The sequence below is a fragment of the Hyperoodon ampullatus genome (assembly GCF_949752795.1).
Source record: "Hyperoodon ampullatus genome assembly, chromosome: 11".
Lineage (NCBI taxonomy): Eukaryota > Metazoa > Chordata > Mammalia > Artiodactyla > Ziphiidae > Hyperoodon > Hyperoodon ampullatus.
Genome location: NC_136924.1, coordinates 54302890 through 54319235, shown reverse-complemented (window position 1 = coordinate 54319235; position 16346 = coordinate 54302890). Strand labels below are relative to the sequence as shown.

The 16346-nt window shown below is 41.9% G+C and overlaps 2 protein-coding genes across 2 annotated transcripts in view; one reads left to right on the top strand and one right to left on the bottom strand.

Annotated features, from left to right (window-relative positions):
* Window positions 1–11027, bottom strand: part of PFKM (phosphofructokinase, muscle) — a gene marked incomplete at both ends in the record, with an annotated part of 40768 nt that extends 29741 nt beyond the window's left edge. Inside the window, 2 exons of the mRNA XM_079715048.1 lie at window positions 10171–10293; window positions 10946–11027. Of these exons, the coding sequence (XP_079571174.1) occupies window positions 10171–10293; window positions 10946–11027 (205 nt within the window). The remainder of the gene's footprint in view (window positions 1–10170; window positions 10294–10945) is intronic.
* Window positions 11028–12908: 1881 nt separating this feature from the next.
* The window catches only part of SENP1 (SUMO specific peptidase 1), a gene marked incomplete at both ends in the record, with an annotated part of 55746 nt that continues 52308 nt past the window's right edge, over window positions 12909–16346 (top strand). Inside the window, one exon of the mRNA XM_079714716.1 lies at window positions 12909–12960. Coding sequence (XP_079570842.1) covers window positions 12909–12960 — 52 coding nt within the window. The remainder of the gene's footprint in view (window positions 12961–16346) is intronic.

The window sequence follows — 16346 nt, the reverse complement described above, 5'->3', positions numbered from 1 at the left end:
CTGTTTGTTTGTTCTTTAATTCTTCTAGGTGTTTGTTCTTTCATTCTTCTAGGTCCTAGTTAAACATTTCTTGCATCTTCTCGATCTTTGCCTCCATTCTTTTTCCGAGGTCCTGGATCATCTTCACTATCATTATTCTGAATTCTTTTTCTGGAAGGTTGCCTATCTCCACTACATTTAGTTGTTTTTCTGGGGTTTTATCTTGTTCCTTCATCTGGTACATAGTCCTCTGCCTTTTCATTTTATCTGTCTTTCTGTGAATGTGGTTTTCGTTCCATAGGCTGCGGATTGTAGTTCTTCTTGCTTCTGCTGTCTGCCCTCTGGTGGATGAGGCTATCTCAGAGGCTTGTGCAAAGCCTCCTGATGGGAGGGACTGGTGGTGTGTAGAGCTGGGTGTTGCTCTGGTGGGCAAAGCTCAGTAAAACTTTAATCTGCTTGTCTGCTAAGGGGTGGGGCTGAGTTCCCTCCCTGTTGGTTGTTTGGCCTGAGGCAACTCAGCACTGGAGGCTATAGGCTTTTTTGGTGGGGCTATCCAGGAGGGCTCATGCCAAGGAGTACTTCCCAGAAATTCTGCTGCCAGTGTTCCTGTCCCCTCGATGAGCCACAGCCACCCCCCACCTCTGCAGGAGACCCTCCAACACTACCAGGTAGGTCTGGTTCAGTCTCCTGTGGGGGTCACTGCTCCTTCCCCCTGGGTCCTGGTGCACACACTACTTTGTGTGTGCCCTCCAAGAATGGAGTCTCTCTTTCCCCCAGTCCTGTTGAAGTCCTGCAATCAAATCCCTCTAGGTTTCAAAGTCTGATTCTCTGGGAATTCCTCCTCCCGTTGCCAGACCCCCAGGTTGGGAAGCCTGATGTGGCGCTAAGAACATTTACTCCAGTGGTGGACTTCTGTGGTATAATTGTTCTCCAGTTTGTGAGTCACTCACCCAGCCATTATGGGATTTGATTTTATTGTGACTGTGCTCCTCCTACCATCTCATTGTGGTTTCTCCTTTGTCTTTGGATGTGGGGTATCTTTTTTGGTGAGTCCCAGTGTCTTCCTATCTACTGTTCAGCGGTTAGTTGTGATTCTGGTGTCTTGTAAGAGGGAGTGAGTTCATGTCCTCTATTCCGCCATCTTGAACCAATCTCTGGGTGAATTGCTGATGTCAATAATATTCAGTTCATTGATGGCGTTGAGTTTAACTACGTCTATACTTATTTTCTGTATGCTACATCTGTCCACTCCTGAAAAATGTTGAAGTCTCCATTTCTGATAGTCAATTCATCTATTTCTCCTTTTCGTTCTATCAGTTTTCGCCTCATGTAGTTTGATGCTGTGTGTTAGGCACATAGACATTAAGAATTATTATATCTTCTTGGAGAACTGAGCCCTTTATCATTATGTAATGCCCTTTTTCAACCCTGATAACTCTTCTTTGAAGTCTGCTCTGTCTAAAATTAAAATTATCCTGCTTTCTTTGATTAGTGTTAGCATGGGATACTTTTCTCCATCCATTTACTTTTTTCTTTTATCTATAGATATCTTTATATTTAAAGTGGGTTTTTTTGTAGATAACACATAGTTGGGTCATGTTTTCAGATCAACTCTGACAATCTTTTAATTGGTACATTTAGACCACTGACATTCAAAATGAGTACTGGATTAATATCTACCATATTCATTACCATTTTCTATTTGTTGTCCTGTTCTTTGTTCCTATTTTTGTCTTCCACTCTTTTTCTGCCTTTTGTGGTTTTACCTGAGTATTTTATGTGACTCTATTTTCTCTCCTTTCTTAGCATATCAGTAATACCTTATCACTTCTTTTAGTGGTTGCCCTGGAGTTTGCAATATACATTTGCAACTAATTCAAGTTTCAAATAATACTATTTCTGAAGATTTCCATCCCTCTGCTTACACTGCTTGTCTGTTCTTACATGCTGCCTATTTTATCCATTAGAACCCTTAGCACATTAATCATAGGTGTTCAAAATTTCTGGTCTGATAATTCCAACATTGCTGCCACATTTGCTTCTGATGTTTTCTCTGTCTCTTCAAATTGTGTTTTTTTTTTTGCATTTTTATATGCCTTATAACTTTTTCTTGGCAGCCAGACATGACATACTAGATAAAAGAAAGTGCTGTAAATAGGCCTTAATGATGTGGTCTTAAATGTGGGGGGAGGGAAAGCATTCTACAGTCCTATGGTTAGATTTCAGTCTTTTACAGTGCCTATGCCTCTGGACTATGAATTTCACAAGTGTTTCTTGCATTTTTTCCCTCCCCTCCCCCCTTAGGTGGGATAGGACAGCTAGAGTGGGCTGGAGTTGGGTATTTCCCTTCCTCAGGTCAGTTAGACTCTGATAACTCACCCCAGTAAGTTAGGCTCTGGTTAACTAGTTTCTCCTGAAGGCAGGCCTTGTTAAGAAGAATAAAGTGTTCTTGTAACAGGCAGGAACAAATCTGAATCCATATTGGATCTATTTCTTTTACTTTAACCTTTGTAGTCTATTCCTTTTGCTACAAGTCAATCACTAACGGGATGTTGCCTATAAGCTTAAATTATACATAATGGGGCTTCCCTGGTGGCACAGTGGTTGAGAGTCCGCCTGCCAATGCAGGGGACGGGGGTTTGTGCCCCAGTCCGGGAAGATCCCACATGCCACGGAGCGGCTGGGCCCGTGAGCCATGGCCGCTGAGCCTGCGCGTCCAGAGCCTGTGCTCCGCAACGGGAGAGGCCACAACAGTGAGAGGCCCGCGTATCGCAAAAAAAAAAAAAAAATTATACATAATAGTCCATCTCTGGGAACCCTGCCTCCCATGTAATGAACGTTAAGCTAACATACCTTTGTTTACCTCACAGGAAACCTTCTGACCAGGTCCACCTGTGAATGGCTGCAGGGAGGAAGAAATGAACACATGTAGGAACCAGGACTTTACCCCCCTTTTAGTATAAAAGAAGCCTGAATTCTAATTCAGGGAAGATGGTTTTTGGGGACACTAATCTACCATTTTCTCAGTCTGCTGGCTTTCCAAATAAAGCTGCTATTCCTTGCCCCAACAACTCAACTCTCAATTTACTGGCTTGTTGTGAGTAAAGCAGTACAAGCCTGGACTTGGTAGCACTCTGGTTTAGTTCAAAATGGTTCCTCTTCTCCTCTCCCTGCTAGAAGCCCAAGGAGATTTTTCTCTGATTATTTACTGTGGGAATCTGGTCAAACTCCTGGAAGTAAATCTCACCATATTGTGAGGTCCCCCTTTGATTGGATCCCCCTATAGTTTTTAACTCCCAGAATTGTGTGCACTGAGCCTCCAGCAATTTATCAATTACAGTTCAGGCTTTCCTACCCCTTCACTGGTTCCCGAGGTTTCCACTCCTGGGTCTCTGCTCCAGTAAGCTGTGATAAACTGTATTCACCTGTTTGTCTCTCCAATTTTGGGGTCAACAGTTTGCCCTTTGTCCTCCCCTCTCTTACAGATTCAAGAAGAGTTATTGGTTTTTCAGTCTTTTTACTATTACTTGCTGTTAGCATGAAGTGTGACTTCCAAGCACCTTACATGGGAAACTGGAAGATAGAAGCCCAAATTATACATATTAAATGGGTGAATTATGATATGTGAATTACATCTCAATAGGTATGTATTTAAAATTTGAAAAAGGAGAGGCTGGAAAAGCTCCCCGTACATTCTGGGGTTTTTAACTCCAAAAATTAATCTAAAGGCTGAAATTTAAAAATCAATCCACCCCTTCCCCTTTCTACCCACTACTGACTCCTATATCTTCATTGAAAGTGTTCTTAATGAATTACTACATTAATGAGTCTACCTTAATTAGGTAAAGACAAGGAAATGTCACTCACTTATAGCCTTATCCCAAGATACTTCATCCTTTAGATCCCTTTTTCTGTCCAGGGATCAATCATCCCTAGGAGTTCCTAGAAAACTATATGAGCACAATTCAAAGAAATATCATCTCAAAAGGCACCTAGGGAACTTTCAGGTCAGTTGGAGGTTGGAATCACAGAAAGTACTTAGGCCTTGCCTATGGTCATCCTGGTGTAATCCCCAAATTTGAAGATGTTACTCTCTGAGAGCTAAATTAGTAAAAAACCAACCCAAAATAGAGAGTAGCTAATGGAAGAAATACATCATATTAAGAAATGGCTGTAAATGTCTTCCTGATGAGAATTTTGAGAAACCCCTATCCGTTATTAATTTATTCATACATTCAACAAATATTTATTGAGGACTCATTATGTGCCAGCCACTGTGTCAGGTACTGAGGTATAATAAGTTCTCAAGAAGCTTATCTAGAGGGGCTATCAAAGGTTCATAGGAAGCTTATATTTCATTGGACCTGGGATACAATTGAAGAAGTCAATAACCCAATTAACAATTATAATATATCAAATTCTTATGCCATAAATATATTAGTTGAGGGAAAATAGAGTAAGAAAAAAAATGGGACCTGGATAGTAAGAATTTGGCAGTGTTCATTTAGTACTGTTTGAGAGAAGAACAGCAATGGATATACATATTCCAGTATTAGAGAGATGGATGATATGATAAAACCATGACAGCTCCTTATATGGATTTTCCTTAATTTTAATCTTTTTTTTTTTTTTTGCGGTACGCAGGCCTCTCACTGCTATGGCCTCTCCTGTTGCGGAGCTCAGGCTCCGGACACACAGGCCCAGCGGCCATGGCTCACAGGCCCAGCCGCTCCGTGGCATGTGGGATCTTCCCGGACCGGGGCACAAACCCGTGTCCCCTGCAACAGCAGGCGGACTCTCAACCACTGCGCCACCAGGGAAGCCCCCCTTAATTTTAAACTTAAACTCCAAGACCATACATTTCACTTTTTCATAATTTTCTGTTTATCAAAAAACTTAAATTTCAAATATAGTTTCCCAGGAAACTTAACAACTTGGAAGGGGCATTTTAGTGAGCTATAGTTGACTTATGAATCAAAATTTGGATGTATAATTTGATGGTGGACTGATGACAAAAGGGAATGTTTGAGATCTGGGAAGTTCTAAAAAATATGGTATATATCCAATCCTTGGGCCTCTAATAGGGGAGGCTGAGAAGCATCCCTCAGGGCATGGTGCTGGTATGTGACGCCTACAGGTAAACATAGTATGGTGACTAAGGAAGAAGAAGTTGAGAAAGGGGTCTAAACATTGTCATACAAGCTAGGGTGCCTAAGGAAACTGTCAGGAGTAAAGCACACAGCTTAGCAGAGTTAAGGACCAGGAGTCACAAAAACAAAGCAGCAAGTTAGGCAAACAAGAAATGGTACCCAAAAAAATCTTGAGGCAACCAGACTAAGCCAGTAGCTGAATTTGCCCTTATTACAAGATTATTTTCATTACTGGTATGGTTTAATGGGGCTGAAAAAGGACACCCTGGACGCCTCTTCCAGAGGAGAAAGCTAAAATGTCCTGGGTTTGTACTGGAAAAAAACCTGGGGTCCTCAAATAGGCTTCTCAAGAGGGGTTTATGCCCATTCTAATGACTCCGTGATAGGAATTAGCTAGGGTTCTGCTGGAAATCTAGAACTTTGTCCAAAATATAATCAGCTTTCTTCAGTTGTCGAGGTTGGTAGCTAGAATTCAGGCTTTAGGGGACTTGGCAGAGAGTGAGGGGAAAAAAGACTTGAACCCATAAGAAAGTCAGTTGGACCCAGAAGGCCCTGTGGTTAAAGTCCACTATTTCTTCTACCTTGTACTATCTGTTGGTGGTCTTCTTGTTTTCAGCACATTGGGTAAAGCTAATGTGCACAAAGGAGAGCTACCTTATACGACAGCTCACCTTATACGTCATATGCTGGTACGAAGCAATGAAAGACATATTCTTTACATAGATCCTCATAGTACAGGAAGACATTTAGAAGGTCCTCTTAGACTCCCCAGAGCTTTCTAGGTATTAGACAGCTATTTGGGATATTGGCATGAAGTCCAGGCAAATAATAGGGGCAAAAATTATAATTATCATGAAATAAGGCATTCTGGGGGAGAGAAGTACAAGAAGATGTTTAAAGAGAATTCTGCAGCAGCTAGGTAGGAAGAGCACTTGAGTAAACCAGCTGAGGTATCCTGAAGTACTTGGTTCATATGCTCTGCCCATTAACCCTGTTAAGTAATGGTAGTTAAATAAACATATAGAGAGCTTTGGAGAGGACTCTCTAAACTAGGATAAAATTAGACATTACTGCCAAGAAGTTGAGTAGTTCATGAAGACAGAAGATCTCTTTCACAATGATTACTAAAGGCTGGTATAGATGAGGGGCAATAAAGAGGATGTTGTATGCCATACTCATGAGTCCATTCACTACCACTAGGATGGTATGAGAAGATAAAGATTGTGTTGATGAAGCTAGTGATGGTGTACCAGGACCATCATTTAGGAATGAGAAGTAGGTATGTCAGTCATCCAGGTGTAACTCTAACCCAGGAGAAGAGGAAATAGCATACTATAGGTTTCTTGTGTTCAGTCAACAAATATTGCGCACCTATTACATGTTAGGCACTGTTCTAGACACAAGGGGATCCAGGATTGGAAAAAAAAAACCTGTCTATCCTTATGGAGCTTAAATAATAGTGAGGAAAGCAGATAATGAACAAATTAGTCAATTAGTGATCAATGCTTTGAAGAAAAATAAAGCAGGGCAAAGAAGCAGAGCAACAAGTGTGCTATCTGAAGTAGGGTGTTCTGGAAAAGCCTTGCCATAATGACACTCTAGGAAGAAGTCTGAACAAACAGGAGAGAAAACCATGCTACCAGTTGGAGGGAGAGATTTCAGATGGGGAGAATAGCAAATGCAAAGGTTCTGAGGCAGGAAAAAGTTAGGAGTATCATACCAGAGGATCACCAAGATTTCCTTTGGACTAGGATCAGAACTGTAAATGGGTTACTATGACTTGGTGGGTTCATATTGTGAAACATATGTACCAATTAGGTATGGGTCTCTCTCTGGGTTGAAACAAATATCTGGTCCTCTCACTTCTACACAGCCCCTGGATCTCATCTAGTCATTACCTGACTAATATGCCACTGTGTGTTTGCCTCCACTAGAATGTAAGCTCCCTGAGGACAGACCCTGGGCACAAGCATGAAACCACTGTCTGCGCTGGAGAGTCATCTTTAGCTCTAGTTGGCATAGGATGACCCCTGGAGACACTGCAGCCTCTACTAGCAACAAAATTAAAGTTTCTGACACAGTGCACTGGCTTAAGACAAAGCTTCTTGATTCCAGTCCAGCAGATTCAGCATCACCTGGATCCTTGTCAGAAATGAAAATTCTTGGGCCCTACCTGGAACCTACTGAATCAGAAACTCTGGGGCTGAGACACAGCAATGTGGTTTAACAAGCCCTCCAAGTGATTCAGATGCACAATGAAGTTTGAGAACCACTGTTCTAAGTTGTGGAGGTCTAGGAACACCAGTCACTTGAAGAATCAATCTGCATGTCTCAAAGGCCTGGGTGGTTCCTATGGAGTCATTTCTGCCAATGAGGATCAACTTCTTGAGAATGCTAGCTCAAGAAAGAGGTTACAGGTAACAAGATGACCCCTACCGCAGGCTGAAGCACCACATTCAAGTCTTGATAAGGGCAGAGGTAATCAAAGTCTTTAGCCGAGGTGTGAAGACTCAAAGCTTGGACCAGATACACTTTTTCTTTTCTTAAAGAAGAAAGTTTGGGGGGATATCAGAGAAGAGAAGACAAATAATCATTATATAAGACAACGCTGGGAGTGAGTCTTCTACTGCAGATCTTCTGCTTCACCTGATCAAGCATAATGTGAAAGGCCTAGCTGTTTAGCAAGTCCAAGGAATATATCTTCAGGCTCTTATACATATTTCCCTGGGTTAACTGAGAGGCAGTTACCAGGGGGCCACCCAGAGTAGGGTGGTCCAAAATGATAAATAAGATCATTTCTATTAACCAGTGGAAGATGAAAAAAAGCGTTCCACAGGTCTACTGGTATCCTTGCATATTTGACTGGAAGAAAAGCATCTTTAAGGCTATTTTCCCACTCAATGATCTTTCCAATTTAGTTGACACTATAAAAAGCCCTGAGAATTTTAGCTTCATGAAAACACAAGTTCCTTGGAGCTGGTCCTGGGAGGTTGGGATCGGGAGCTCAATGTTGAATGGTGACTAGGTTGAGATGAAGGCAATCTTGATAGAGGCAGAGCTCCCACTGATTTTCCTTTAGCAAGAATACAGGTTCTTACAGCTTAGAAGTGGTAAGACCCAGAAGGCATAGGCTCTGTTTTACACTCTGAATACGTGGTATTATTTTCCTTCATTGTACGTGCACCATTCTAATTATCTAGCCACATGTGTGATCATGTGATTACTTCTTCCTCCCACAAGACCATAAACCTCATGAAGGCAGGCAATGTACTAATTTTCCTTACTTTATTCCCAGTGCCAAGTACAGTGCCTGACATAGTATGTGCTAAACAACTTTTCTTGGAAGGAACAAAAAGAAGGAGGGAGAGAAGGAGCGGGGTAGAGAGGAAGGAAAAAAAGGAAGGGAAGAGGAGGGAATGAAGGAGAGGAAGTAGGCAGGGAGAAAGGCAGAAAAGGAGGAATGGAGGCCCCAGTAGGGCAAACTGGGAAGATATTTGATTCTCAGTCTCTAATGGGAGAGTTGAAAGGGTTAAATGTAGCTCTTACCTGAGGCCTCAGTGCTTAAAGGCAGAAGTTGAACATCAAAATTTTGTCCATGGGATAATGCTGAGTTCAAACCACAGAAGCAGTTCCAAATGGGTCATCAGAGCAAAGGGGGTCTGAGGTGAGTATTAAGTATAGAGCAAAATGAGAATGGGAAAAGCAGGGAAGAAGAGGGCAAATAAGAAATAATCTATTCAAATTCGGGAAACTGTAGGACAAGTCCACCAGCTGGGCTTATTTCTTTACCTAGCAGCTTTTTATGCATGGGCAAAGCAATGTCTGATTAAAGGGACACAGACCCACACACAGTTGCCATATATAGATATGTATTCTTCCAACAGCTTAATAAATTGGGATTCTTATATACAAACCATTTTCTTGTGAGTCTGGTTAACCCTGGGTACACTAAGGGGACTGAATTAAGTTAGAATGTATGCCATTTCAAAGCTTAGGACTGGATCCTGGACCATGGTGCCCTGCCAACATGCTGGAGCTCAGTGAAATACCTAAGCAGTCAGCTGGCCCCTCCCTTTCCTACATCTCCAAGGCATCCTCTTTTTAAATTCAACATTTTTGAACCAAAGTTATCAAGCTCTTAACTTATTATCTCCCTTCTTGATCGTCAGCTCCTGGGGGAGAGGGAAATCATCTAGTTCATTTTCTCATCTCCTACTGAGTCTAGTACAATGACTTCAAATAGTAAGTGCTCAAAAATTATTGAATAAATATTGTTATATACTTCATAGGTGCTGGGAGTAATTACTCCAATGAATTTGTTAACTTCTTGAGGAAAACCTTTTTAGACCTGAATTCCTTCTGGAAATATAAGGAGTTGGACTAAAGAAACTCTAAGGCATTTCCAAAGTGTAAACTACTGGGACAATGACAAGGCTATGTTACAACCTCTCTTATCATTTCTAGCATATTATTGGGTACATATGGGAACTCAATAAATGTTTGCAGTGAACTGACTCCAATACAGATATATTTAAGTTGAGAAAAAACACAGAAATGTGTTTCTGAAGTTTCATATAAATTGCCTACGAGTTGGACACTACTTAAAGAGAAATTTGTTATTAAGTGAATTCTGAAGGTGAATATATTTTCATGATATTTGGAATCACTTTGTGATATAATAACTCCTAATTTATTTTTTTAAGTTTCACATTTTTATATATCAAGGTTCCTAATAATAGGTTAAACCAGATTAGCAGCTTACAGTTATGAGGGAGCCAAATTACTTACTATTGACTAAATCAAGCTATTCTTCACAGAGGGAACTGTCCCTCTTTCTGCAGTTTTACAGATTTCTCTCTCTCTCTCTCTCTCTCTCTCTCTCTCACACACACACACACACACACACAACTTTCTCTCCTGTGTCTTAACTCATATTTTGAATTTAGTTAAGTCTATCCTAATTTAAAATGCTACTCATAAATTTTTCACTTTCCAATACTCCTTTCCACATTCCTCCCCCTTGTTTAACCACATGCCTCACCATTTTTAAAAATAGGTATGCCTTCCACGGTGTCTGGATCATCCATAGTATCTAGACTCTTCAAGGCGTCTGTCTCGGGTGGTGGCTTTTGTATGAGCATGCTGCAAGTTGAAGCTTCCCCAGCTGAGAAGCAACATTTCTAGGTCACCCTCAAGGTGGGATTCAGGGAGGGGAGTGCTCTTTATTCTCTTTCACTTTCTCTATGGCTCTCAGTTAGCTTTCCAGGGCATTTTTCGCATAAATCCAGTGACAAATTAGAGAAGTGATGGCTCTTATCAACAACTATCTTACCTCCAAAAGGTTCTACTATTTTGACATAAATGAGGTAAAAGCAGAACACATAACTAGAAACTTTAAGACTGGGGTGGAAGAGAAAGCCATTTTTCTTTGGGACTCTATCTTATAGGTTTTGGAGTGTCAATTCCAATGGCAACAAGGACTCCCACAGATGAATCTGGAAAGGTTGAAATAATTCACAAAGGACAGAGAAATCAACTACCAGCTCATGTGCTATAATCTGTTCTCCCTCAACTCCCAAGTCCTCCTTACCTGCCTGGGGCCTATCCCCACACATCAGGCCAAAATCTCACCTGATACTTGTACAAGGAAAAGACAGGACTCAGTCATAAACATTTGATCATAGTGGGGATGGAATAAACAAGGTCAGTTGACTGCTAAAGCTGTCCTCTACACTAGTAAGTCTCATATCCTGTACTGCGATTCCCTGCAAGAGAACCCATTCTGTCACTGGAGTATGATCAGGAGACACTGGTACCTGTTCTCTGAGGAGTCCTGACTAACAGGCGAGACTGAATCACACACATGAAAAATTTCAGATGCAACTCCTCTTTATGCATGGTTGTCTCCTAGAAATAGAGACAGAGTTTAATGCAAATCAACAGATCTGTGGAATGATTAAGATGGACAAAAGTGACATGGACCAGGTATGTTCAATACTAACACACCTTAGGACCTGACAGTATAAAATGTCAGCATATGAAGTGATACCTATAATCTACTCTTATACATTTGACAGGGCAAGATATCCTGAACTCAGCAAGCATCTTCTCCAGCAGCTGGGAGTAGCTAAACGGCTGGGGGCCTCCAGCTCAGCCAAGTCTGACCTCAGACTGTGGCTGTCATCTGGGTCTAGACTGCTTACTCAGAAGCATTTCTCCAAGACTTCTAGACAGGGCCTGGGTCCTGAGGCCCGCCAAGCTGAGGGACTTGGTAACAAGTCTAAATGAACAAACACATTTCTTCTCATTATTTTCTCTTAAAAATAAAGATTAAAGGTTAATCAATTCGGTTCCAGGAACAACAACATGGCCATTTAGTTCTTCATAGGGCAGAAATCTGGGTTTGACCCCGGATAGCTTTCCTCACACCTCCTGGAGGAGTGTTTCAAACTCCTCCAGAGTTCTGGAAATTTCTACACGTTTCTAGAGTCCAACCTAAGCCAATCCCAAGCTGCTCCCTGCCCCCTTTTCCCCAACGGCCAATCAAGCATGATGTAGTGCAAAGAGTATAGGGCTGCAAGTTAATAAACTTGTTTACTAGGCCCAGATCTGCCATGTACTTTATAACTTTGGGAAAAGACTTCACATCTCTGAAACTCAGACTGAATGATCGCCAATAACCTTTACAAGCACTGACGTTTTGTGATTCTCAATAAAATATGAATCTAGCCTGAGTTAGATTTAGCTCTCAGGTCAACATCTGTCAAGGTGGCCACAGGTTCCCGCAGATCAAGGGCCACAGCAAGAAGCTGCCGTGGAAACCAGAGAGTAAGCAAAAACCGCCAGAGCGGAACCAGAAGGCAGCAGGTAAGGGGGCCGAGGGAACAGAGAAAAGCGAAGGACGAAGGGCAAACTAACAGTATTCTAACAACGAGAACGAGAAAAAGCCTAAACTGAAAGAGGAAATTATAACCACAACCTTAGAAGATCCCTTGGCTTCTCAGGCCTCGCCACACTGCGCAGGCGTTGCGCGGGTCCTCGATTCTGCTCTTTGACCTCTCGCCCCACCCCCCCTCCTCCGCTGCCACCGAACAGCTCTTCCGGTCTTGTGGAGGCGGTTCCGGTTCGCGGCGGTTCCCGGGTTTTGCTTTCCGCGCCCGGCCGGAAACCCCTTCGCATAGCAGCCGGTTCCGGTTCGGTGAGTGGCGGCGGGAAGCTGGGGGAGGGGTGAGGATGGAGGGAGCTTGGGCCGGGAGGCAGTGCGGGCCCGGGCCCGGCAGCCTGGGCTGGGCTGGACGGAAGCGGGGACGGCTGTGGGGACGGCGCTTTTTCCTCTGCCCCGCCCCCTGGGACCACCTCCCCTCACCCCTGCTGTCTGCCGGCCGCGATCTGGCCGGTGGCCGTTAGTTAGGTTTCCCGAGGCCGTTCTTTGAGGCCTCTTTCTCCGGGGTCGAGGAGAGGCTGTCTCGCTAAGGTCACGGCCGGCCCCATCTCAGCACCCAGCCCTACGTGTGAGGAAAAGGCCGGTTGGGATTTCGGGGCTTTCCCGCCAGAGCAGGTCTTCTCTCAGGGGAAAGCTGTTTACACCGGGAAGCTCAGCTTTTCTGTTATACCTGCTTCACCTCCCGCCTTCCTTGAGACCTGAAAGATATTTCTCGACTACTTCTGCGTCTCACGTAAACATTTCTCCAACTCTTTTTACTCTGTGGTGTCTCCCCGAGATGTGATACCGCTAGTGCCACCACCAGAGAGAAACGTCTGGACCCTCCTGCCCAGGTTATGAAAATCCCCTTAACCACCACCGTTTGCTTACCTGGCTCATCGCCTTCTGGTAATTCCCTTCAACCGTCTCTTTCTTGGGGTCCCGTAACGTGATCTCCCTGGATATATGTCCAGTTTCTCTTGAGCTTGGTGATTTCTGTTTATCGGTGCCTCTGCAGTATTTCCACTATCTTGTTGGCAATAACTTGCTCCTTTATCACTTTCACGTCAGCCTTGTTAAGTCATTTCACCTCACGTTTGGTTCACTTATATTTGGGGTGGTGGTGATTCTTATGAAATTTATATAAAGCCTTTTATAGGCCACTAACTATTTGATTTAGGGTCCCTCTTCCAATTGGATGTTTTTGGATGGAGTAGCTCGCATCATCTCCTAAATCTTTACTCTCTATAAAGATAATTTGTGTTAAGGACTCGTGGTGAAAGATAGATTACACTGAATTTGAATTTACAGTTACCGTGAAACCTTAAGCATCTCTTTAAGCATGATCCCTTAACCTTCCAATTTAGTGTTTCCCTTTTTTCCCTCTAGTCCCATTTTGGAAGCCTCATTTGTTTTTATCTTGAGAAGCCTCATTCACTCTTACCTAATTCCAATTAATTATCCCAACTGCAAAGATGGTCTTGGTATCACCCATCTGATGACAAATCTAGAGGGAGCAAATGGATTAAAAGACAGGTTCTTCTGCCTCAAGCTGAGGTGATGTAACTCTTGACTGCTGCTTCGGAAGTCTTTCCTTTTCTTTAGCTGACTCCTACACCTCCTACCAATTGCACTAGCTTTATTGTATGGCTGTAAGTATCTGTTGATGAATCTGGTTTCCTCCCGTGGACAGTGAGATTCTCAGCAGCAGGGACCAGTTCTTATTCATCTTTGTATCACCAGTCCCCTGTATGTTATTGGTGCACAGCAAATGTTTGTGTATGAAAGAAAGTGAATCTTTGGTGTTTAAAGTGTTAGAGTCTAATTGGAGAGATGCCTTGTAAAAATATGAAAAACAACAAAAAAATACATAATGATATAGTACAAACTGTCTCATAAACATAATTTCCCAGAGTTCATAGTACGATAATTCATATGATCACTTCCAAGCCCTTCTCATATCATAAATTGTTCTTACTACATCTTGGTCCTGCATAAAGCTAATTGTACAATGCCTCTCCTCAATATATACTTTCAAAAAACTTCATCATAGCTCTAAACATTCACTTTTATAATCACCTCTTTGCATGTATGTAAACTTATAAATGTTTTACCATACTCATTACATTCTGTTATTGCCAGGACTTTGCCATCTTTTTTTTTTTCTTTCAGATTTTCTGTTATCTTGTGTTCAGCTACTTACCTGACTTCACCTGAATACCTGTAACTACTTATGTTCTTTTAGTAAATTAAATGAACAAAGTGAAGTAGAAAATGTGTTACTAGAATGCTCTTCTTAGAGGGAAAAAATTCTTATGCTTGAAAGAATTTGGTGGTATCAGAGGTTCCAGGTCCAACATTTCATGTTGAATCTTGGGGTAAAATATTCCTTCTCCCATTGTATTTGCAAAGTAGCAAAAAGGAAGTAGCACACTGAAGAAGCTGGATGTATTTGTATTAAAATGTAAATGTGGGGCTTTAATTCTTACAATTATAAAAAAAGTGTGGATTCCCCAGAATTAGCTAGGGATTACTTTTATCTTGCCAATGTGTATGAATCCTTGAATAAGGATATGCTAAAGGATGTGAAATTTTGTGTTGTTTATTGAAAGAACATTTGCTTGTAAGTGAGGATGCCTGGATTTTTGTCTTCCCTTTGCCCCATCTTTGTGATTTCAGGCAAGTCACTTAACCACTCTGGACATAATCTCTAACATTCTTTGATTTGCTTGCTTCCCTCTTCACATCTATCTCAGCAATGCAAAGGAAGTTAACATGGGATTGTTCTAATGGGCACCAGGCTTTTAAATTGGCATTCTTCTTAACACAACAAAAAGGACTAGTGATGACTCCTGGCCCATGGGCCCCCAGAGCTGGGGGCGGCTGGGGGACAGGGAGAGAAGAGAGGCAAAGTGTCCTAGGGAACCTTTGGAAGTGCTGAAATGATTGGACAGTAGAAAATGAGCAAATATTTTAAAACTAAACCTGAAAAAAATGTCCCCTCACTCCTCCCCACCCAAGCCAAACAGGTATGTTATGAAACTTTAAATAAATACTAAAAGGGTAGGTTTGTTAAAAAAAAAAAAAAAAAGACTAGCAATGACAGTTATGGGATGACCTGAAAGAGTGAAATGTGAAAAAGCCACTGCTAGTTTATTGGTTGATAGGATTTTTTTTTCCTTAATGAGGGACCCAGGGAATTTGACTTTATTAAAAAAGAAAGAAGCGGAAAGAATAATCTGTAGAATTACCAGATAGAAACCTTTTAGTAAGTTGAGCATTTGGAAATATATTTGAAGCCTAAACCTAGGGCTTAAATTCTTTGGGAAACCTCCTTGGCAAGACTTAGGTAATCAGATGATTACTCTGCTTAGTCTGTACCTATGCCAGGAAGAGCTCAAGCAGCCTTCCTTTATGTGTGCACTTCGTTATTGGGGCCGTAAAGAATTCCTGTTATCATCATGCAGTTTCCTTAGATTGAAGCTCTGATAGTGCTATGTATTTGGTGAAGTGCTCAATCTTTTTAAAAATATGTGATAAGATTATGACTATATATATGTACCATCTCTAGTCTCCTCCTATTGTAAATCTGCCAAGAAGCCTGTGTCCAAGGGTACATTTATTAACCTAGTTCCACCAGTTAGGCTTTTAACTTCTTTTTCTGGGCAAATTAGATATATCGAGGAAAAAAACAATTTCATGTAGGCAGAGGGGCTTTGGTTTGCAACTGTTTGCGTAATGATGGGGGGAAAAGTACTTAGTACAACTGCGAAGTGTTCCTTGATAACTTTTTGTTTGGCTGCTAAGACGTATGGAAGAGAAGTCCTAACAGGACTACCACACTACCTGTCACTTGTTTATAAAATGGTTTAGTGGGATGTCCCTAGTGGTCCAGTGGTTAAGACTTCGCCTACCAATGCAGGGGGAACCCTGGTCAGGGAGCTAAGATCTCATGTGCCTCGGGGCCAAAAAACCAAAACATAAAACAGAAGCAATATTGTAACAAATTCAATAAAGACTTTAACAGTGGTCCAAGTAAAATAAAATAAAATGGTTTAGCATGAGGTAATAGAAAGAGTAATGGATTGGGAAGAATGTTTAGGTTGTAATTTCAGTGCAGTCACTAACTTTATGATCATATGCAAATTAATCTGCAAAGGGTTGGCTCTCCTAACCTGCTTTGTGCTGTAATCTGTGATTCTATGGGTAGTCCATAATTGCTCTTTAGTATTACACATGTTGCAGAAATGTTTGGAACTACCTCAGGCTAGTTTTAGTTCCCGCTCTCTTCCCAT